The 22,608-nt window shown below is 48.1% G+C and overlaps 1 protein-coding gene across 1 annotated transcript; it reads right to left on the bottom strand.

Annotated features, from left to right (window-relative positions):
* Window positions 1-282: 282 nt before the first annotated feature.
* Window positions 283-21,363, bottom strand: LOC114603001 (sphingolipid delta(4)-desaturase/C4-monooxygenase DES2-like). The gene is made up of 3 exons (XM_028741727.2): window positions 21,182-21,363; window positions 12,716-13,458; window positions 283-1,800 (listed from the first exon to the last, which is right to left on the bottom strand). The coding sequence occupies exons 1-3, from the start codon at window positions 21,261-21,263 to the stop codon at window positions 1,657-1,659; spliced, it is 969 nt and encodes a 322-aa protein (XP_028597560.2). The 5' UTR covers window positions 21,264-21,363; the 3' UTR covers window positions 283-1,656.
* Between the last annotated feature and the right edge of the window lie 1,245 nt (window positions 21,364-22,608).

The raw sequence follows: 22,608 nt of genomic DNA, 5'->3' as shown, positions 1-22,608 counted from the left end.
CTGGTCTGGGGAGTCTGGCATGATTTGCACACAGAACCCCTTAATTCTCAGCCCCAGAGATTAATCGTAACTGAGTCTCTTCCCAGATGTCATGGTAGAATTTGACAACAGTTAATGCCCTGTATACGGAAGCTGTTCAACGCTTAATTTTTTAGTATGTTTTTATATATATTGAAGAGTGGCTGGGACAACCCAGTCCAATGGGAGTGTTAAAAGTAATAAATTATTACGATGATGATGATGATAATGATGATGAGAAATCCGTAGGCCCACGATACCGCCCTTTTGATTCCTAGCCCCACGACGCTGCCATGTTGATGGGCCCTGGAGGGAAGAGGCACACGACTCCATCCCCGTTAGGAGCTTCCAAGAGCAACGGAAAATACCTTTCAGATCAATTTATTGTGTCTAGGAATCTCTCCGACTTCTCCCAACACTTGGAACTCGTGGACAGCCAACGAAGCTTCAGGTGCAAGGTTCAGAACACAGGAAAGGAAGCGGCGCTTCACCCAGTGGCAGAGTTAAACTGCGGAACTCCCTGCCACTGCAGGCAGCGGTGGCCACCATCTTGGGTGTCTTTAAAAGATAATTAGACAAATCCACGGAGGAGGAGGAGGAGGAGGAGGAGGAAAGGGCCGCAGTGCTCTGCCTCCACAATCGGAGGCAGAAATGTTTCTGTACACCAGTTGTTGGAAACTGCAGGAATTATGGGGCAGAACAGGCAACTGTGAGAACAGGACAATGGAATAGTGGAACAGATGAACCACTGGCTTGATCCAGCAGGCTCTTCTCAGGTCCTTTTACATATATATATACATTTTTATTAATTTTTTTAATATATCAGTTCCAACAGTCATACAACATAACTTTCATCTTATACAATATTTTACACTTCCGTCAACGCCTCTGATGATTTTTTGTTCTTTATCACTTATTCTGCATCTCTTAATTTCTCTATTACTCTTAATTATCATTAACTAATAGTTCTTCCCATAGTCTTTCTTGCAATATTTCAAATAGTCCACGTTACGAAACTTCTTGCAAACCTACTAGCGTAACACAGTGGCACCTCGGGTTACGTACTTAATTCGTCCTGGAGGTCCGTTCTTAACCTGAAACTGTTCTTAACCTGAAGCACCACTTTAGCTAATGGGGCCTCCCACTGCTGCTGCGCCGCCGCCGTGCAATTTCTGTTCTCATCCTGAAGCAAAGTTCTTAACCCGAGGTACTATTTCTGGGTTAGCAGAGTCTGTAACCTGAAGCGGATGCAACCCGAGGTACCACTGTATGTTCATCCACAATTACTTTTCAGATAGTTTGTATATTTACTCCAGTCTTCTAAGAATCTCTGGTCCCGCAGGTTTCAAATCCTTCCTGTTAATTTATCTAATTCTGCATAGTCCATCAATTTCATCCTCCATTCTTCTTTCGTCGGCAGTTCTTCTTGCTTCCATTTCTGTGCCAATAATATTCTTGCTGCTGGCTCTCTTGACGTTCTTTGTAAAGATGTGTTTAGGTGTGCTTTTGAGAAGAGTCTTCAGCGACTCTACTCATCACCCCCCCCGTCCCCCTTCACGGGGGAGGTGGGGGGAGAACTGGAGGTGTTGGAAGTCGGGGGTGGGAGGGCGGGAGACACGCCACCAGTTCCCTCCAGCTTCATAAGTTCTTGTCCCCCTTGTGGGTCCTCTTCACGCGGGAAAAGGGGCCCAGCTCCCTTTTGAAAACAAAATCCCAAAGCACAAGGATCCAGGAGTTGTGGTAAGGAAGGTGGTCGTAATACTCCGGGGCGATTTTCCTCACCTGGAAGGGAAAACATCGAAACACTGAAAATCGGACAGAAACAGAAGAACGAGGGGTGTAAACTATGGCAGGTTCTTAAAGAAATGGGAGTGCCTGATCACCTCATCTGTCTCCTGAGAAATCTCTATGTGGGACAAGAAGCTACAGTTAGAACTGGATATGGAACAACTGATTGGCTCAAAATTGGGAAAGGAGTACGACAAGGCTGTATATTGTCCCCCTGCTTATTTAACTTATATGCAGAATTCATCATGCGAAAGGCTGGGCTGGATGAATCCCAAGCTGGAATTAAGATTGCCGGAAGAAATATCAACAACCTCAGATATGCAGATGACACAACCTTGATGGCAGAAAGTGAGGAGGAATTAAAGAACCTCTTAACGAGGGTGAAAGAGGAGAGCGCAAAATATGGTCTGAAGCTCAACATCAAAAAAACGAAGATCATGGCCACTGGGTCCTTCACCTCCTGGCAAATAGAAGGGGAAGAAATGGAGGCAGTGAGAGATTTTACTTTCTTGGGCTCCATGATCACTGCAGATGGTGACAGCAGCCACGAAATTAAAAGACGCCTCCTTCTTGGGAGAAGGGCAATGACAGGCCTAGACAGCATCTTGAGAAGTAGAGACATCACCTTGCCGACAAAGGTCCGTATAGTTAAAGCCATGGTTTTCCCAGTAGTGATGTATGGAAGTGAGAGCTGGACCATAAAGAAGGCTGATCGCCGAAGAATTGATGCTTTTGAATTATGGTGCTGGAGGAGACTCTTGAGAGTCCCATGGACTGCAAGAAGATCAAACGCATCCATTCTTAAGGAAATCAGACCTGAGTGCTCACTGGAAGGACAGATCGTGAAATTGAGGCTCCAATACTTTGGCCACCTCATGAGAAGAGAAGACTCCCTGGAAAAGACCCTGATGTTGGGAAAGATGGAGGGCACAAGGAGAAGGGGACGACAGAGGATGAGATGGTTGGATAGTGTTCTTGAAGCTACCAACATGAGCCTGACCAAACTGCGGGAGGCGGTGGAAGACAGGAGTGCCTGACGTGCTCTGGTCCAGGGGGTCACGAAGAGTCGGACACGACTAAACGACTCAACAACAACAAAATGCCACTCAGGGCCGCCTTTACCTGGGGGTGCAGGGCACCCGGGCGCCAAATTCTGGGGGGCACCCGAAGCCGCCTAAGCTCTTAACTATCCACCTGTTATGAAATAATAAATAATTTTGATCAAGCTAGAAAAACAAAATACATATATAGCTAGGTACTGCCGAAATGTATACCTACTGTTTCACTAAAGGACTTTGTGCGCTCGTTTACCAAAGATCACAACGGCGGCGCTTGTCAAACGGGGGTGCTGGGCGGATCTTTGCCACCCCGACGGCGCATATGCTAAGGACTCCCCTGATGCCACTGATTATGGGATCTGAATTCAAGTCAGCTTCTGGGAGGTGGAACCACCCTAACCGATGTGTTCTGGGCTGGAACTGAGATACAGTCATACCTTGGGTTACAGCCACTTCTGGTTGCGGACCGCCGAAACCTGGAAGTACCGGAACGGGTTACTTCCGGGTTTCAGCAGTCACGTACGCGCAGAACTGCTAAATTGTGCTTTGCACATGCGCAGAAGCGCCGAATCACAACCTGCGCGTGCGCAGACACGGGTTGCGAACACTGCGGGTTGCGAACATGCACCCCGCACGGATCATGTTCGCAACCCGAGCGTCCACTCTGCACTGAAATCACAACTGAATTCACTTTCATAATGTGCACATATATTAATGAGCACATGCTCCACAGTGGAACGGTTTCCCTCAGGAGGTGGCGGACTCTCCTTCTCTGGAGGTTTTGAAGCAGAGGTTGGATGGTCAACTGTCATGGATGCTTTCGCTGAGATGCCTGCATTGCAAAAAGGGGTTGGACTAGATGACCTTTGAAGGTCCCTACAGCTCTGCGATTCTGTGATTCTACTTAGTATCTTTCAAAAGAAAAAAGATCCAAATGATTCAAGACTCTCTTGTTACGCACATGGAAAAGGGACGTGATTTGCTTCATTGAATTACTATTATTTTTTCATTCGCTGTTTCATAGATTCGTAGAAATCTACAGTTGAACGGGGCCCTGGGAGTCATCTCGTCGAAGCCCCTGCAAAGAAGGGACCCCAGCTAAAGAATCCCTGACAGATGGCCACCCATTGGTTGGGAAATCTGCAATAAAGGAGAGTCCACCACCTTAGGTGGTCTGTTCCACTGCTGAACAACTCTTACGATACAATACGATAATCGTTATTGTCATTGTCCCATACAGAACAACAAAATTGGGGGGGGGGGATCTACATAAGACATTCAAAAACCAACAAGCCTGCTATCCCAGCCTGGTTAGCCCCCTAAAAACTCTGATACCCCACTTAAAAAATACAATACACTCCCACAGAGACTCCTTACACTGTGTTGTGTCCTTACAGCCGGCTAGTCCTAGTCTTTATAACCCAGAAGGCAGAAGCTGAAAGAGATCATTTCCGGGGTGCGCACTATCCTGCGCTATCTCTGCAGCTTTCTTATGGCACCTGGCAGCATAGATTTGATCTAAGGTGGGAAGAGTGCACCCAATTATTCTCTCTGCAGTCTTCACAACCCTGGACAGCATTGTTTTTCCCCTGGCCGTGCAGCTCCCAAACCACACACACAGACCATAAGTTAATACACTCTCCACAGTACAATGGTAAAATGCCATCAACAGGTCCTTTGAGAGACTGTTTTTCCGGAGGATTCTCAGAAAATATAACTTCTCAGAAAATATTTAGTCAGAGCTCAGACACATTTCCTCTTGCCCCCTGCTCTTTATCACTCAGTTAGAGCAAACTGGAAATTCAGGTTTTCTCTGGGTTGACATTTGCTCCGATTTAGCACTAAAGAATGGGTTTCCCCCAGAATAGGACCGGGGGTGGGGGAGGAGAACTTCCTGGACCCGTGCTTTCTAGACGCAGGAGAAGTTGAAGTGTGGGTGAGCCGATAATCTCCTTTCTTGTCTCTTGAAACCGTGGGTTTGAGTCCTACCCTCCAGAACAGGAGAAAACAAACTTGCTCCATCCTCCCCGTGGCAGCCCTAGAAATATTTGAAGGTGGCTATCCCCTCTCAGCAACAGGCATAAAAAAACAACAAAAAAACAACAACACAGGCATATGAAGTCAAAAGAACAAAGATCCTGGCCACTGGTCCCATCACCTCCTGGCAAATAGAAGGGGAAGAAATGGAGGCAGTGAGAGATTTGACTTTCTTGGGCTCCGTGATCACTGCAGATGGTGACAGCAGCCACGAAATTAAAAGACGCCTGCTTCTTGGGAGAAGGGCAATGACAGGCCTAGACAGCATCTGGAGAAGTAGAGACGTCACCTTGCCAACAAAGGTCCGTATAGTTAAAGCTATGGTTTTCCCAGTAGTGATGTATGGAAGTGAGAGCTGGACCATAAGGAAGGCTGATCGCCGAAGAATGGATGCTTTTGAATTCTGGTGCTGGAGGAGACTCTTGAGAGTCCCATGGACTGCAAGAAGATCAAACGCATCCATTCTTAAGGAAATCAGCCCTGAGTGCTCACTGGAAGGACAGATCGTGAAGCTGAGGCTCCAGTACTTTGGCTACCTCATGAGAAGAGAAGACTCCCTGGAGAAGACACTGTTGCTGGGAAAGATGGAGGGCACAAGGAGAAGGGGGCGACAGAGGATGAGATGGTTGGATAGTGTTTTCGAGGTTACCAGCATGAGTTTGACCAAACTGCGGGAAGTAGTGGAGGACAGAGGTGCCTGGGGTGCTCTGGTCCATGGGGTCACGAAGAGTCGGGCACAACAACAACAATCTCCTCTCAGTCTTTTCCCCTCCAGGCTAAACATGCCCACCTCCTTTGACCCGTTCCACATCAGGCTTGGTTTCCAGACCCTTGACCATCTTGGTTGCCCTCCTCTGCATACCATCCACCAAAAAATGTGGTGCCCTGCAATTTTATAGCAAAAACAGGTAGCAATATTTCTAACCTATATACCAGGACATAGTATGTAGGTCATTCTCCCAACTGCCGTTCCTTCTGCAGACTAAACAACACCATCCAGGCTTAAGGGAACCGCAAGGTTTGCAAGCAGTGCCCTCCCTTGGAGGAAAAAAACACAAACTCTATGGAAAGGGGGTATCAAAAGCTGCCCAGTGAGGGTCAAGCATGCTTTTAATCCTTCATTTTAATGTTGGAGATGGAGCCGCTGGGAGAGATCATCAAGGGGTTTGGGCTGGGTGTTCATCAGTATGCAGATGACACCCAGCTTTACCTCTTTCAAATCAGAACCAGTGAAGGCAGTGACGGTCCTGTGTGAGTGCCTGGAGGCGGTTGGAGGATGGATGGCGACCAACAGATTGAGGTTGAATCCTGACAAGACAGAAGTACTGTTTTTGGGGGACAGGAGGCGGGCAGGTGTGGAGGATTCCCTGGTCCTGAATGGGGCAACTGTGCCCCCTGAAGGACCAGGTACGCAGCCTGGGAGTCATTCTGGACTCACAGCTGTCTATGGAGGCGCAGGTCAAGTCTGTGTCCAGGACAGCTGTTTATCAGCTCCATCTGGTACGCAGGATGAGACCTTCCCTGCCCACAGACTGTCTTGCCAGAGTGGTGCATGTTCTGGTTATATCCCGCTTGGACTACTGCAATGCGCTCCATGTGGGGCTACCTTTGAAGGTGACCCGGAAACTGCAACTAATCCAGAATGCGGCAGCTAGACTGGGGACTGAGAGCGGCCGCCGGGACCACAGAACATTGGTCTTGAAAGACTTACATTGGCTCCCAGGACGTGTCTGAGCACAATTCAAAGTGTTGGTGCTGACCTTTAAAGCCCTAAACGGACTCGGTCCTGTATACCTGAAGGAGCGTCTCCACCCCCATCGTTCTGCCCGGACACTGAGGTCCAGCACTGAGGGCCTTCTGGCGGTTCCCTCATTGCGAGAAGTGAGGTTAGAGGGAACCAGGCAGAGGGCCTTCTCGGTGGTGGCGCCCTCCTTGTGGAACACCCTCCCTTCAGATGTCAAGGAAATAAGCAGCTATCTTATTTTTAAAAGACATCTGAAGGCAGCCCTGTTCAGGGAAGTTTTTAGTATTTAATGCTGTATTGTTTTAACACTCGATTGGGAGCCGCCCAGAGTGGCTGGGGAAACTCAGCGGGGTATAAATAATAAGTTGTTGTTATTATTATTATTATTATTATTATTATTATTATTATTATTATTAAACAGAGAACTGGAGGCAGAGGGGAGGGGAATGGAATGGAGTATCTGGGAAAGGGAAATGAAATGGCTGGCTGACTTTGATACTGCAGAGGTGCACTCTGTAGGAGAACATTTTGCAGCAGGTCCAAATTGTTTCAGTCACTGGGGGTCTTGGGTATTTTAACGGATTTTTTGGCCTAGAAGCAGTCCTCTATTCGAACGGTTGTCTCCCGTCCAAGCCTGGTTTAAAAATAAATAGCCCTACAGAGGGTAGGAGCTCTGAAGCTATGAAAATTACTGGCACCCTGGCACCAGAAACCTAAAAAGCAAATTCGCTTGCCAAGACGCTTTCCGCTGAATCAGATAGCACCTGCCCGGGATTAAAATAAAAGGCTCTCCCTATTTGCATTTTATGGGACGTGGGTGGCGCTGTGGGCAAAAGCCTCAGCGCCTAGGGCTTGCCGATCGAAAGGTCGGCGGTTCGAATCCCCGCAGCGGGGTGCGCTCCCGTTGCTCGGTCCCAGCACCCGCCAACCTAGCAGTTCAAAAGCACCTCCGGGTGCAAGTAGATAAATAGGGACCGCTTACTAGCGGGAAGGTAAACGGCGTTTCCGTGTGTGGCTCTGGCTCGCCAGATGCAGCTTTGTCACGCTGGCCACGTGACCCGGAAGTGTCTGCGGACAGCGCTGGCCCCTGGCCTATAAAGTGAGATGGGCGCACAACCCTAGAGTCTGTCAAGACTGGCCCGTACGGGCAGGGGTACCTTTACCTTTTTTTATTTGCATTTTAAAATAGCGCTTCCCTTGAAGTCGACTCTTCCTTTGTTTTCAATAAGCCGCTGTTCCGACTTTTCGACCGCAAAAGTACTGTATAGATAATAGCTGCCACCCGTCTGTCTCGAGAGACAATGGAGTGCAGCGCAAGTCAAACTGCTGTTAGCAGCGCTGAAGTGAACTCCCCGGGCGCAAGCCTGGGCAGTGTGTCTGGAGATCCTGGGCTGCCCAGTTGAAAAGAACCCCCTCAAAGCCTCGCTGAGGTGGTCCAGAGGAAAGCAGAGCAATGCGTTTGGCACCAGCTTGGCGGCAGGAGTTGCCGGAAGTGAAATAATAATAATAATAATATAACAACAACAACAACAATTTATTACTTATACCCTGCCCATCTCTTGCTGGGTTTTCCACCACTCTGAGCGGCTTCCAACAAAATATTAAAATACAATAGCCCGTCAAACATTAAAAGACTCCCTAAACAGGGCTGCCTTCAGATATCTTCTCAAAGTCAGATACAGTGGTACCTTGGGTTAATAACTTAATACGTTCTGGAGGTCTGTTCTTAACCTGAAACTGTTCTTAACCCGAAGCACCACTTTAGCTAAGGGGGCTTCCCGCTGCCGCTGCGCCACCGGAGCACGATTTCTGTTCTCATCCTGAAGCAAAGTTCTTAACCTGAGGTAATATTTCTAGGTTAGCGGAGTCTGTAACCTGAAGCGTATGTAACCCGAGGTACCACTGTAGTTGTTTATTTCCTTGGCATCTGGTGGGAGGGCGTTCCACAGGGCAGGCGCCACCACCGAGAAGGCCCTCTGCCTGGTTCCCTGTAACCTCACTTCTCGCAGGGAGGGAACCGCCAGAAGGCCATCAAAGCTGGACCTCAGTGTCCGGGCTGGACGATGGGGATGGAGATGTTTCTTCAGGTCTATTGGGCCTTTGAGGCCGTTTAGGGCTTTCAAGGTCAGCACCAACACTTTGAATTGTGCTCAGAAACATACTGGGAACTAATGTAGGTCTTTCAAGACCGGTGCTATATGGTCTCAGCTGCCGCTCCCAGTCACCAGTCTACCTGCCAGATTCTGGATTAGTTGCAGTTTCCGGTTCACCTTCAAAGGTAGCCCCACGTAGAGCGCATGGCAGTAGTCCAAGCGGGAGATAACCAGAGCATGCACCACTCTGGCCAGACAGTCAGAAGGAGGCGTAAATGGCACCACCCAACCGACTTAAGAGATTCCACTCAGTATTTGTGGAAGGGTTTCTCCCGAGCCATTTCTTCTCACAAAGATATCCCACAAAGCAGCAGAAGTTTAGTACCAGAACTTTCCTTCTCCATATGTACACATTCACACAAAGTTCAGAACTTTGCTTTGTTGCCCTGCAAGGCAGTAGAAAAATCAACACTTCAGAGCAGCTACAATTGATTATGTCAGACTGTCTGTCTCCCACCTTTAGGGTGCCAGAATGTATGCAGAATCTTATTCTAGAATCATAGAACTGCAGAGTTGGAAGGGAACCATGAGGGTCATCTAGTTCTAGTCCAACCCCCTGCGATGCAGGAGTCTTTTTGCCCAGCATGGGACTCGAACTCCCAACCCTGAGATTAAGAGTCTCCCATTCAGCTCAGTCATATTGGCAGGAAGGATTACGTTAAATGGACAGGAGGCTGAATCAATCAACTGGGAGGCCACTCTGTTCTACCCTGGTATTTCCCCAACTTTCGAAACACCAGGAAACTCAAATGCTTCTCGCACATGCCTTTTGATTATTTCGAAACGTTATCTTTCCTGAACTAGGTGATCCTGCTTCTGATTACGAAGAGTTGTAGTAGACTGAGGTGTTAGCATGTAATTAAAGCCAAAGAACCTCCCTGGCAACAGAAAAAGTAATACATACTTGTACATTTGTTTGTGCAATGAAACCACCCTTCTTTGCCTCTAAGAACTGGACCTTTCATGCAGCAGCACTAAAGACCTCCCTTTTCGTGGGGTCTCTGCTTTGATTTCCGGCCTTTTTCTATTTCAGGTAAACCTTCCCCACCCGGTAACGAATCGCAAGGTGAATTGATTTCCCCCTCAACAGTGAACGGCACCTGGAGAGCGGGCAGGAACACAAACCACCTGGCTTCAGTTTCCCCCTCTGTGGTGAAATGCAGTATATTTCTAAATTTGCATCGCCTTATAAATTAGCATATTCAAATTGGATGTAAATTGGTGCCCTCTTTTTCAATGTGTTGTGTTTCCTTTCCCTGTTATGTTATTATTTTTAGCAATGCAGAAGCGGCCACTCTAGTTTTCGGCTATTTCGTGATGAATGGAACTTTTCCTTCTTCTCCTTAAAAATAATAATAATAATGGGTTCAGTAGCTTGAGAGCTGCCTTGGGTTTGTTCTGCAAAGCAGCATACATGAGACACAGTGTTGCCTAGTGGTTAGAGTGCTGGACTAGGACCTGGGAGATCTAGGTTTGAATCCCCACTCAGCTATGAAGCCCTTGGGGGCCACTCACCATCTCTTCGCCTAACCTACCTCACAGGGTTGTTGTGAGGGTGAATACAGAATAATAATGTAATAAATAATATGTTGAAATATTGTCACCATTATAATTATCTGCTGCAGTAATAAGGATGCCCTTGGCATATTCTCTTTTGGACTGTGAGACGGCAGGCAGGGACTGTATTGTTTTCTCAACGCCTATAAAGTCTGGGCTGCATGAATGCAGTTAATTAGGGCGGGGTTTTTCCTGGAATATTGCAAGATTTGATCAACAGGCAATGGCATCAAACAGGCTGGGCGGTCGAACAGTACAACTGCTTAATTGCTTATATGTGTGTCATGTACCCTGCCCCTCGAAGGCATGCAATACATTTCCCTAAGACAGGGTGGTCCAACACGCACGCGGCCCTTTTTGGGTGGCCCATGCTAAGTACGCGGGTGGCGCTGTGGATTAAACCACAGAGCCTAGGATTTGCCGATCAGAAGGTTGGCGGTTCAAATCCCTGCAACGGGGTGAGCTCCCGTTGCTCAGTCCCTGCTCCTGCCAACCTAGCAGTTTGAAAGCACGTCAAAGTGCAAGTAGATAAATAGGTACCACTCCAGCGGGAAGGTAAATGGCATTTCTGTGCACTGCTCTGGTTTGCCAGAAGCGGCTTAGTCATGCTGGCCACATGAGCCGGAAGCTGTACGCCGGCTCCCTCGGCCAATAAAGCGAGATGAGCGCCGCAACCCCAGAGTCGGTCACGACTGGACCTAATGCTCAGGGGTCCCCTTTACCTTTTACCTGCTAAGTACCCAGTGAGCATTGCTGGTGGCCCAACATCAGTGCAGGATTTATATATAAGCTAAACAAGCTCTAGTTTGGGCCCCTCTCTCTTGGGGCCCCCAAAAAAATTAAAAGGGAAAAAAATCTGGATTTACATTTCCAAAATTTAAGAGTGTTTTGTGTTGTCTAGGCTCCTATGATGTAAGCCATGGGTCCCACCTGCTAGCCTGCTCTCTCTGCTTTGCCAATCAGAAGGTCGGCGGTTCAAATCCCCGCGACGGGGTGAGCTCCCGTTGCTTGGTCCCAGCTCCTGCCAACCTAGCAGTTTGAAAGCACACCAGTGCAAGTAGATAAATAGGTATCACTGCGGCGGGAAGGTAAACGGCATTTCCGTGCATTGCTCTGGTTCGCCAGAAGCAGCTTAGTCATGCTGGCCACATGACCTGGAAGCTGCACGCTGGCTCCCTCGGCCAGTAAAGCGAGATGAGCGCCGCAACCCGAGAGTCGGCCACGACGGGACCTAATGGTCAGGGGTCCCTTTACCTTTACATTCTGCTATTTATCATTATTAATAGTTTGTATCATACCTATTATTGAGATACCTATTAGGTCCATAGATTACCATATAGCATATATTCAACACACAAAAACCAGCGACAATTTGTTGTGGACAAAGGACAGCTGGACATATCAAGGGCCCCGTTACCTTCAGGAGCTGAGGGCCTCATCAGACTGAAATCCGGCCCTGCCCAACGTCCAGGATCCCTCCCACAACCGGTTGATCTCTCGCGGCAGAAGTAGCAACAAATCCTTGCACTCTGGTGTTGTCCGAAAGTCCCGCCTCCCCACTTTCCCAGGAGCGTTCGGAGGGATGGAAGGCAGGGACCTTCTGTCCCAGCGGCAGCTTCTCTGTAGGGGCAAGACCTGCTGGGAAGGGCAGTCGGGTCGCATGCCATTTCCTGGACTAAAGAGCTAACTTTGCCCAAAGCAGAGACATCACCTTGCCAACAAAGGTCCGTATAGTTAAAGCTATGGATTTCCCAGTAGTGATGTATGGAAGTGAGAGCTGGACCATAAAGAAGGCTGATGGCCGAAGAATGGATGCTTTTGAATTCTGGTGCTGGAGGAGACTCTTGAGAGTCCCATGGACTGCAAGAAGATCCAACCTCTCCATTCTGAAGGAAATCAGCCCTGAGTGCTCACTGGAAGGACAGATCCTGAAGCTGAGGCTCCAAGACTTTGGCCACCTCAGGAGAAGAGAAGAATCCCTGGAAAAGACCCTGATGTTGGGAAAGATGGAGGGCACAAGGAGAAGGGGACGACAGAGGACGAGATGGTGGGACAGTGTTCTTGAAGATACCAGCATGAGTTTGACCAAACTGCGGGAGGCAGTGGAAAACAAGAGTGCCTGTCGTGCTCTGGTCCAGGGGGTCACGAAGAGTCAGACACAACTAAATGACTAAACAACAACATTGCCCACAACTGACTCTGCCTCCTCGTTCCGAGCTGCATCTGACTCCAGCCTTGGCAAGGGCTGAGACAAGTCTGCAGTTGGTGAGACCCCACTCGCCCTTGGCGGACCCCCCTCTGCTACACCAAGCCTGGAAGGCTCTACGCGACGGCAACCCAAGAGAATCTCTTGGCCTTACCAGTGGCAATCTGCTTCCTGGGATGCTGGGGAAGTCGTGGTGCTCCATGTGGTAGCCCACGTTGAAGGTGAACCAGTTCAGGGGCCCGTAGTAGGAGACGGTGTCGTAACCCTTGGCATACATGTAGTGCTCAGCGATGAAGTGCCCAGAGAAGGGGTGGAGGCCCATGGCCAAGAGGGTTCCAGCGACCATGTAGACCACAGGCTTGAAGCCCCATAAGCTGTAGATGAGGAGGTCATAGCCCATTTGGACAGCCACGTTAATGACCTCCATCTTGGAGATGGGTTTGGGGTTGATGAAGAGCGGCCGCAGGACGTAGAGGAGAGGTTGTAGAAAGACCCAGAGGAACTTCCTCAGCGGGGTGTTGAAGAAGTGTCCCTCCAACTCGCTGGGGACGTCGACATCCAACCCTTCCACGGCCAGGAAGCGGTGGTGGTCGACGTGGTACTTCTTGAAGGAGGTGGCATAGGGGACGCCGATGGGCAGGTTGGCGAACATGCCGAAGAAGCGGTTCCACTTGGCCTTGTTGTTGCCGAAAGGCACGTTGTGGGAGATGTCGTGGATGGCCAGCGCCAGCGAGTGGTTGATGCAGCCCCCAAAGGCGTAGGCCCAGAAGAAGACCCACTTCCAAGGCAAGCCCTTCACCAGGTAGCAGGCGAGAAGCTGAGTCAGGACCATGAGGGTCACCACCCACTTCATGTTGGGATCGGGGCCCATCAACTTCTTGATCTCGGGGTATTTAGCTGTTGTGGAGGAAAAGAGGGGTGAGAGGGGGAAGCAATAGCGTTAGTTGGTGTGGCAGTGAATTGCTGGCATAGAGAGGGTAATAATAATAATAATAATAATAATAATAATAATAATAATAATAATAATACAGTGGTACCTCTGGATTTGAACGGGATCCGTCCCGGAGTCCCGTTCGCATCCTGAAGCGAACATAACATGCAACTGTGCGTCTGCGCATGCGCAGGTTGCGTATCGCCGCTTCCGCGCATGCACGTGACGTCATTTTGAGCGTCTGTGAGTGCGCGAGCGCAACCCGAAAATATTCATCCTGAAGCCACTTCAACCCGAGGTATGACGGTAATAATAATAATATTAATAATATTTTTTTACTTATACCCCACCAATCCTTGAGGTTACCTGGTTCCTATTAAGCTGTCTGGGGTTTCATACATCAGCATCAATACCTTGAACAAAGGTAGGAGATTTCCTGGCAGCCAGCAAGGAGCTTCTAGTGACTGCATAATACATGTATCTGACGAAGTGTGCATGCACACAAAAGCTCATACCAATAGCAAGCTTAGTTGGTCTCTAAGGTGCTACTGGAAGGAATTTTTTTATTTTGTTTCGACTTCGGCAGACCAACACGGCTACCTACCTGCATAATACATGGGTGCAGAGTTGTTCTGGCCCAAGGCTGCGTTGCCACACTCAGCACAAGCTGCAGTTTCTGAACCAACATTATTATTATTATTATTATTATTATTATTATTATTATTATTATTATTTATTTCTACCCCACCCATCTGGCTGGGTTTCCCCAGCCACTCTGGGCAGCTTCCAACAAAGGATTAAAAAAAATAATGAAAACACCAGTCATTAAAAAGTTCTCTAAAAACTTCATTAACACAGTTGTCCTGCTGGGAATTTCAGTCTGAAAATTCAGACTGAAATCCCCAGGTGTCAAAAAAGGTTATTTATGTATGCTACTACTGCGGCCCGTGTTTCGTTAGCCCAGGAATGGAAAACGAGCGAGGTCCCAACTCACCAAGAGTGGCAACTTACGTAAGTTGACAGAATATGCACAACTCGCAGACTTAACATATAGAATAAGAGAACAAGAAAAACATATGTTTAAAGAAGATTGGAAAACATTTATTGAATATACGGGAAATAATTGTGTACAGCTGAAAACGCTGGCAGCATGAAGATTAATTCAACAGTGCAAACAAGTTTTGATGGAAGCAATAATGGAACACCGATTGGTGTAGCTTTTGAAAAACATGCAGGGATTTGTGATATATAAAATGAACCAAGGAAAGAGAAGAAAGGAAGTCATTGATATCTTAAGGGTGTAAAATGAGTATTTTAAATTGTAAAACAAAATTTAATAAAAATTATATACAGTGGTACCTCGGTTTAAGAACAGCGCTGTTTACGAACGATTCGGTTTATGAACTCTGCAAAACCGGAAGTAGTGTCCCGGTTTGCGAACTTTACCTCGGCCTAAGAACGGAAGCCGAATGGTGGAAGGGCACCAGCAGCGGGAAGCCTCATTAGGGAAAGCATGCCTTGGTTTAAGAACAGTTTTGGTTTAAGAACGGGCTTCCGGAATAGATTAAGTTCGTAAACTGAGGTAAAAGGTAAAGGGACCCCTGACCATTAGGTCCAGTCGTGACCGACTCGGGGGTTGTGGCACTCATCTCTTTTTACTGGCCGAGGGAGCCGGAGTACAGCTTCCGGGTCATGTGGCCAGCAGGACTAAGCCTCTTCTGGCGAACCAGAGCAGCGCACGGAAACGCCGTTTACCTTTCCGCTGGAGCGGTACCTATTTATCTACTTGCAGTTTGAGGTGCTTTCGGACTGCTAGGTTGGCAGGAGCGGGGATTTGAACCGCTGACCTTCTGATCAGCAAGTCCTAGGCTCTGTGGTTTAACCCACAGCGCCACCCGTGTCCCTAAATGGAGGTAGCACTGCGTATATATATGCTTGTGGGCTTCCCATTGGGGGATCTGGTTGTCAGGGACTGGTTGGATGCAGAGGAGCGGTGGGAGGGGCCAGCAGGGGAACCCCCAAGGGAGATCCCAGAAGAGGAAGGCTTGGAGCCCAGGGATTGGTGGTGGGACACTGAAGAGAGGTCAGAGGAGGACGCTTGGGAAGAGATGCTGGATACGGAAGGGACAACGGGCTTTAGTGAGCAGGAGGAGCCTGTGATAGAGAGCAGTTCAGACTCCGATGATGAAGCAGAGGAGAGGAGTCTAGTGACCGTTGAAGCACCCCAGGAGTTCCCCCCACTAGTGTAGTGATCAGGTGGGATTGCTAAGAGGAATTATAACAAATATAGAGTAAGCCATCTGTGTCAGCAATGAAAGCATTGCGTTGACTGGGTTTAAACTATTTTGATATCATTTTTGATCAATCCACACCTCTGCATCCCTGTTCCATTTCTCTTTCTTGACAAGTCACGTTCACAACCCAGTTGCTTCGCCAGGCAGGCATCCTGGGTCATCAAAGACAGTGGGCAGTTTCTTTGATGTAGCTTTTCTGATATGTTAATTTTAGGATGTTAATCTTAGGGCGAGGAAACAGATCTCACCTGAAGGTGATAATGATAGCTGTCTTCCTGGTCATCCTTCTTATCATATATATTGCTTGTTTATCACCTCCCAGGGTTGCCAAATGCACTCCTTTGTAGTTCTGTTTTGTTTACCCCAGAAATATGTGTGCTTAAATAGTTTTGGTAATTTAACTTTGTCCCCATGTGGGGTTTGTTGAAATGCTCAGAAGAAATCTTATTGGTTCTTACCAACACTCTGTAAAAGTTCTTTTGTGAATAAAACGACCTGGGCCAGGGGGTGGAGAGACAGGTTATTATACGCACCCTTCCCAGAGTCTTGCTGGTTCAAGCCTCTGTGTGTATTCTTATTAATCAGAGTTCAATCCTTCCTTTGTGTTGGGAATGCCTCACACTGGCTGCGACAAGCTCCCCTCCCCGCTGGTCTCCAAGAACGCGCAGGATAATGAGGAGAGCGGAGCGAAGGCCAGATGTGTGCAGATGCAGTTTGAGGCTGCTTGGGAAACATCTGGAAGAGGAGGAGCGTTAGGAGGGGTGCAAGGCAAGGACCCTCAGTCCTGGCAAGAGGTTTTGGGAAGAGTTGCTGAGATGCATGCCACTTCCTGGACTAAAGGGATGCTGGACTCGAATAACTTGGCACTTGGGGCTGATGCAGCTAAAGGGCTGTCATGTTCCTTAAGCACTAAAAGGGGAAAGGGAAGAGAGAACAAAATGATCTATGTCTAAATCTCTGGCCGTGGAGTCATTGCACTTCTTGGCAAAAGAGGTTTTCTTGGAAAAATAACACCCACGTAAGATGCAACCATCGAGGTTACCAGCATGAGTTTGACCAAACTGCGGGAAGTAGTGGAGGACAGAGGTGCCTGGCGTGCTCTGGTCCATGGGGTCACGAAGAGTCGGACACGACTAAACGACTAAACAACAACAACAACAAAGATGCAACATCTCCTAGTGTGTCACATAGCAATGGCGCTGGGCCATTCCACCTCACCGGAGCTGAGATAATTAGAGAGTATGATTCTGAATGGTGCTGGATTTCTCAGGAATGTTGTAAAAGGTTCCTGGAACTCATCTTTCGCTTCCAGGTGGAAACATGTTGCTGCCTTAGTCATAGAATCATAGAACTATAGAGTTGGCACGAGCCCTGCAATGCAGGAATCTCAACTCAAGCACCTATGAAGACAGCCAAAATCTACAGAATTCTTTCTGAAACGGAAAGTGACACACAGCTCCCAGGATTATCGGCTGGAGGGGAGCCGCAACGGTTCATACAGTGCTTCAAACGTAAGGTGTGGTGGTCTCTTCTGAATTAAAGAGCGGGTTTTTGCAGGGAAAGCTCCAGGGTGGGGGGAAAGACCACTTGAACCCGGAGCTTAAAAGCACGGAGCAAAAGGTAAGCGTAAATAATCCCTGCATCTCTCCTCTAATCTTTCACACCCTGATATGTACCCATGAAATCAGATACGAATGTTCGCAAGAAGGGTGTGCCTGCAGATTTGTGTTTCATTGAATTGATCTATGGATTGATTGATTAAATTAAAGCATGTCGGAATACGCACAACCTATTTTCAGCCTTTCCACAACCCCATGAGAGAAGCGTTAAGAGGACAGAGATAGTGGGGCTTGTTCTCCCACCCTCCTCCTCAATTCCCCCGGGATCTCCTGCATGCAACATGGCAAAGGCTCCTTGGGGCAGCGGCAGGGCAGGGGGCCTCACCCCACAGTTCACATGGCTTTAGGGTAGTGGCGGACCTACATTCTGGGGGCTCTGAAGCCAGAACGGCCATGGGACCCCTATCACTGTTATCTTCTTCCATAGGGGTAAAGGTAAAGGGACCCCTGACTATTAGGTCCAGTCGTGGCCGACTCTGGGGTTGCGGTACTCATCTCACTTTATTGACCGAGGGAGCTGGCGTACAGCTTCCGGGTCACGTGGCCAGCATGACTAAGCCGCTTCTGGTGAACCAGAGCAGCACACGGAAACGCCGTTTACCTTCCCGCCAGATTGGTCCCTATTTATCTACTTGCACTTTGACATGCTTTTGAACTGCTAGGTGGGCAGGAGCTGGGACCGAGCAACGGGAGCTCACCCCGTCGCGGGGATTCGAACCGCCGACCTTCTGATTGGCAAGTCCTAGGCTCTGTGGTTTAACCCACAGCGCCACCTGCATCCCTCTCTTGTGGCATAAGGTTAAGCATAAACATGCATAAACACATATTTCTAACAAACACATACGCCCCAACATTTCTCCAATGAAAATAGGGCTGTCCTATTCAACAACAACAATGACAGTTACTTTACTATTTATACCCGCCCATCTTATGTGGTGGGACGCGGGTGGCGCTGTGGGTAAAAGCCTCAGTGCCTAGGACTTGCCGATCGAAAGGTTGCTCGGTCCCAGTGCCTGCCCACCTAGCAGTTCGAAAGCACCCCTGGGTGCAAGTAGATAAATAGGGACCGCTTACTAGCGGGAAGGTAAACGGCGTTTCCGTGTGCTGCGCTGGCTCGCCAGATGCAGCTTGTCACGCTGGCCACGTGACCCGGAAGTGTCTCCGGACAGTGCTGGCCCCCGGCCTCTTAAGTGAGATGGGCGCACAACCCTAGAGTCGGACACGACTGGCCCGTACGGGCAGGGGTACCTTTACCTTATCTTATGTGGTTGCCCCAGCCACTCTGGGTGGCTTCCAGCATGCATACAAACATAATAAAACAGTAAATATTTAAAAACTCCCCTATACAGAGCTGCCTTCAGATGCAACGGGGGGTCAGATAACTCCATACCCTCCAACATTTCCCTGATGAAAATAGGGACAACCTAAGGAAAAGGGACGTGGATGGCCACATGACCCGGAAGCTGTACGCCGGCTCCCTTGGCCAATAAAGCGAGATGAGTGCCGCAACCCCAGAGTCGGCCACTACTGGACCTAACGGTCAGGGGTCCCTTTACCTTTAAGGAAAAGCAGGACATTCAAGGATCAATTCAGAAACCGGGGCGGCTTCTGCAAATCCAGGAATATCTCTAGAAAATAGAGACATTTGGAGGGTCTGCAGACAGATCTCAAACTCTTGCAAAGGTCCTAGCCAAATAATCCTAGCACACTGAAATGGTAACTCTAGTAGACGGTCCTACGTCTCTTAGTTCCTCTTCATCCTGGAGAAGAGTGACTAGTGGGGTGCCACAGGGTTCTGTCTTGGGCCCGGTCTTATTCAACATCTTTATCAACGACTTGGATGATGGACTCAAGGGCATCCTGATCAAATTTGCAGATGACACCAAACTGGGAGGGGTGGCTAACACCCCAGAGGACAGGATCACACTTCAAAACGACCTTGACAGATTAGAGAACTGGGCCAAAACAAACAAGATGAATTTTAACAGGGAGAAATGTAAAGTATTGCACTTGGGCAAAAAAAATGAGAGGCACAAATACAAGATGGGTGACACCTGGCTTGAGAGCAGTACATGTGAAAAGGATCTAGGAGTCTTGGTTGACCACAAACTTGACATGAGCCAACAGTGTGACGCGGCAGCTAAAAAAGCCAATGCAATTCTGGGCCTCATCAATAGGAGTATAGCATCTAGATCAAGGGAAGTAATAGTGCCAATGTATTCTGCTCTGGTCAGACCTCACCTGGAGTACTGTGTCCAGTTCTGGGCACCACAGTTCAAGAAGGACACTGACAAACTGGAACGTGTCCAGAGGAGGGCAACCAAAATGGTCAAAGGCCTGGAAATGATGCCTTATGAGGAACGGCTAAGGGAGCTGGGCATGTTTAGCCTGGAGAAGAGGAGGTTAAGGGGTGATATGATAGCCATGTTCAAATATATAAAAGGATGTCACATAGAGGAGGGAGAAAGGCTGTTTTCTGCTGCTCCAGAGAAGCGGACACGGAGCAATGGATCCAAACTACAAGAAAGAAGATTCCACCTAAACATTAGGAAGAACTTCCTGACAGTAAGAGCTGTTCGACAGTGGAATTTGCTGCCAAGGAGTGTGGTGGAGTCTCCTTCTTTGGAGGTCTTTAAGCAGAGGCTTGACAACCATATGTCAGGAGTGCTCTGATGGTGTTTCCTGCTTGGCAGGGGGTTGGACTCGATGGCCCTTGTGGTCTCTTCCAACTCTATGATTCTATGATTCTATGATTCTATGAGTAGTGTGTGCAGGAATACACATCAGTGCCGGACACGCATGACGATTCAGACACGCACCTTGTAACAGCAGAAGGCCAACATGGTCCTTGGGGCCAGTGCTGGATTTACGTATAAACAAGCTCTAGCGTAGGGCTCCAGTCTCTTGGGGGCCCAAAAAAAATTAAAGTAAAAAAAAAACTGGATGTAAATTTCTAAAATAAAAGATAAAAAAAGATAAAATAAAAACTAAATACAGCAACAGTGTGTTGTGTTGTGTTGTGTTGTGTTGTGTTGCGTTGTTGTGTTGGCTCCTATGATGTAAGTAATGGGCCCCGCCTGCTTTTATTAATTACAATTGCATTGTACAGCTTATAAAACTTAGTTTCATATTAATAAAGCTACTTATAATTATTAGCAGTTTGCATCATATATCACCTCTTATTATTTCATGTTCTAGCAAGTTTCTAAAGCCTACTAGATTATGAGTCCTTGTAAATTGTGTTTCTAAAGAAACTTCTGTTATTACCAAATGCCAATGGGTTTGCATTACCATTCGGTTTGTTATGAATCAAAAAATCATTTTAAGTTAAGAGCTTAATAATTATTTCACTCTTAATATACTTCTTCTCAATTGTCTTTCACTACTAATAAACTTCTTAAGTCTATTAGTAGTGAAATACAATTACTAATTTCACTTCTTAATTGTACTTCAGTTCAACGATTACTTTGATAAAATACATATTTTGGGATGTGCAAATGGCTTGAGATACCTATGAGGTCCACAAATGACCATCTAGCATATATTCAACACAAAAAACAGCGACGATTTGTTGTTGACAAAGGACAGCTGGACATATCAAGGGCCCCATTACCTTCAGGAGCTCAGGGACTCATCCAACCTAAATCCAGCCCTTCTTGGTGCTGGTAGCCACGTCAGTCCAGTTCCCTACCCACCTGGTCCCAGTTCACTCACTTCGCCCTTCACCCACCCCTCCAGTCTCTGCCCTTGGCAGAGTCCTCCACCTGCAACCTCACCCAGAATCTCCTTCCTTCTGCTTGTGTGGGGCTGGTCTGTGTAGACCCACTCGAAGTCATCTCTGCTCCCGGTGTTGGCCATGGGGAGGACCTCTCTGAGCCTGACTCAAGACTCTCCCCGCTTTTATGGAGAGTTGCTTGGGGTGTGATCCCCACAGCTGCCTTCTGAGAGTGAGGTGAGACTACCCTTGTTGAACCCAAATCCTGTCCAACCTGCTGGGCTAAGGCACCTGCTCAACCAGTTCGCTCCCCTGAGGAATTCCTACCTCTGTGGGCAACGATGGCCAAAGGGAATAGATTCGCACTTTAGAAAGTGTGTCATTGTCACATGCAACTAAATCCTCTGTCGTGAAGATGATGATTCACTATCTTCAAAGGGAACGCAATTGTGGAATACGGCGTGCGGTTCTGGTTTGCATCGTCTGGAAAAAGGAGATGTTATCATGCCAGGGATGTTGTAGCTGTCAGTCAAGGGTAATTGTTAAAATCAAGAGGCTGCAGCGACTCTGCACTGTGAAGAAAGATTTCGGCATCCTGGGCCACGTTTAGGAAGGTGTGCTTTGTGTCTACCTGTGTATTGCTGGAGCTGTTTTTTCTAATTACTCTTTTGAGCGATGGGTGTTTTTTTTTTTTACCGTTGCGCAGATCCTTAGCGACAGTGTGACCATGAGACCTGCATACAGCGGGAAGCGTGTTTCTCTCTCTGAAACTCTGAGCATTTTCTTCCAGTTTGAGGCTATTAAATTGAATAAGGAGGCAGAAGAAAGTCTTATGGTCATATTTTCAGGGGATGGACCTTTGGTGTCGTTTCCAACTCTACAATTCTATGGTTTTATGGTTCTATGATATAGGGGTGTGTGTGTGTGTGTGTGTGTGTGTGTGTGTGTGTGTCAAACTTATGTATATTTGGCTCTAGGTGGTTTAGTTTGGTCAGAATCAAGTATACACTCCCTGAGTAAATGCTAAATGCATTACTTCTGGTCAAGGAACCACCAGAGCTTCTACAGAGCTATGAACATTTGTGTCCTGGGCTTTTTAGACTCATCTACCCATGTACTAAGGGGAAGCGGGTGGCGCTATGGGTTAAACCACAGAGCCTAGGGCTTGCCGATCAGACGGCTGGCGGTTCGAATCCCCGCGACGGGGTGAGCTCCCGTTGCTCGGTCCCTGCTCCTGCCAACCTAGCAGTTCAAAAACACGTCAAAGTGCAAGTAGATAAATAGGTACCGCTCCGGCGGGAAGGTAAACGGCGTCTTGGTGCGCTGCTGCCGACCATAAGGTCATAGGCTACCAAAAAAAGGGGGGGGGGACATGACTCCAGACGGTAACAACCAGCCCCTTCTAGCTCATGGACAATTATCCATTGGGAGCATGGCAAGGAGCATCGGGGCTCCGTCAATGGATGCATTTGCAATGGTTTCAACGTT

This window comes from Podarcis muralis, chromosome 7, assembly GCF_964188315.1.
Source record: "Podarcis muralis chromosome 7, rPodMur119.hap1.1, whole genome shotgun sequence".
In the NCBI taxonomy this organism is placed as follows: domain Eukaryota; kingdom Metazoa; phylum Chordata; class Lepidosauria; order Squamata; family Lacertidae; genus Podarcis; species Podarcis muralis.
The sequence above is the reverse complement of the archived record's forward strand: the minus strand, read 5'-3'. Positions and strand labels throughout refer to the sequence as shown.

Excerpts from the sequence above, each read along its gene's own strand:
- LOC114603001 (XM_028741727.2), bottom strand. The coding sequence starts at position 21,263 with ATGGCCAACACCGGGAGCAGAGATGACTTCGAGTGGGTCTACACAGAC. Across the intron at positions 13,459-21,181 it reads CAGAAGGAAGGAGATTCTGG|CTAAATACCCCGAGATCAAG; the intron begins GTGAGGTTGCAG and ends CCTCCACAACAG. Across the intron at positions 1,801-12,715 it reads CAGGAAGCAGATTGCCACTG|GTGAGGAAAATCGCCCCGGA; the intron begins GTAAGGCCAAGA and ends TTTCCCTTCCAG.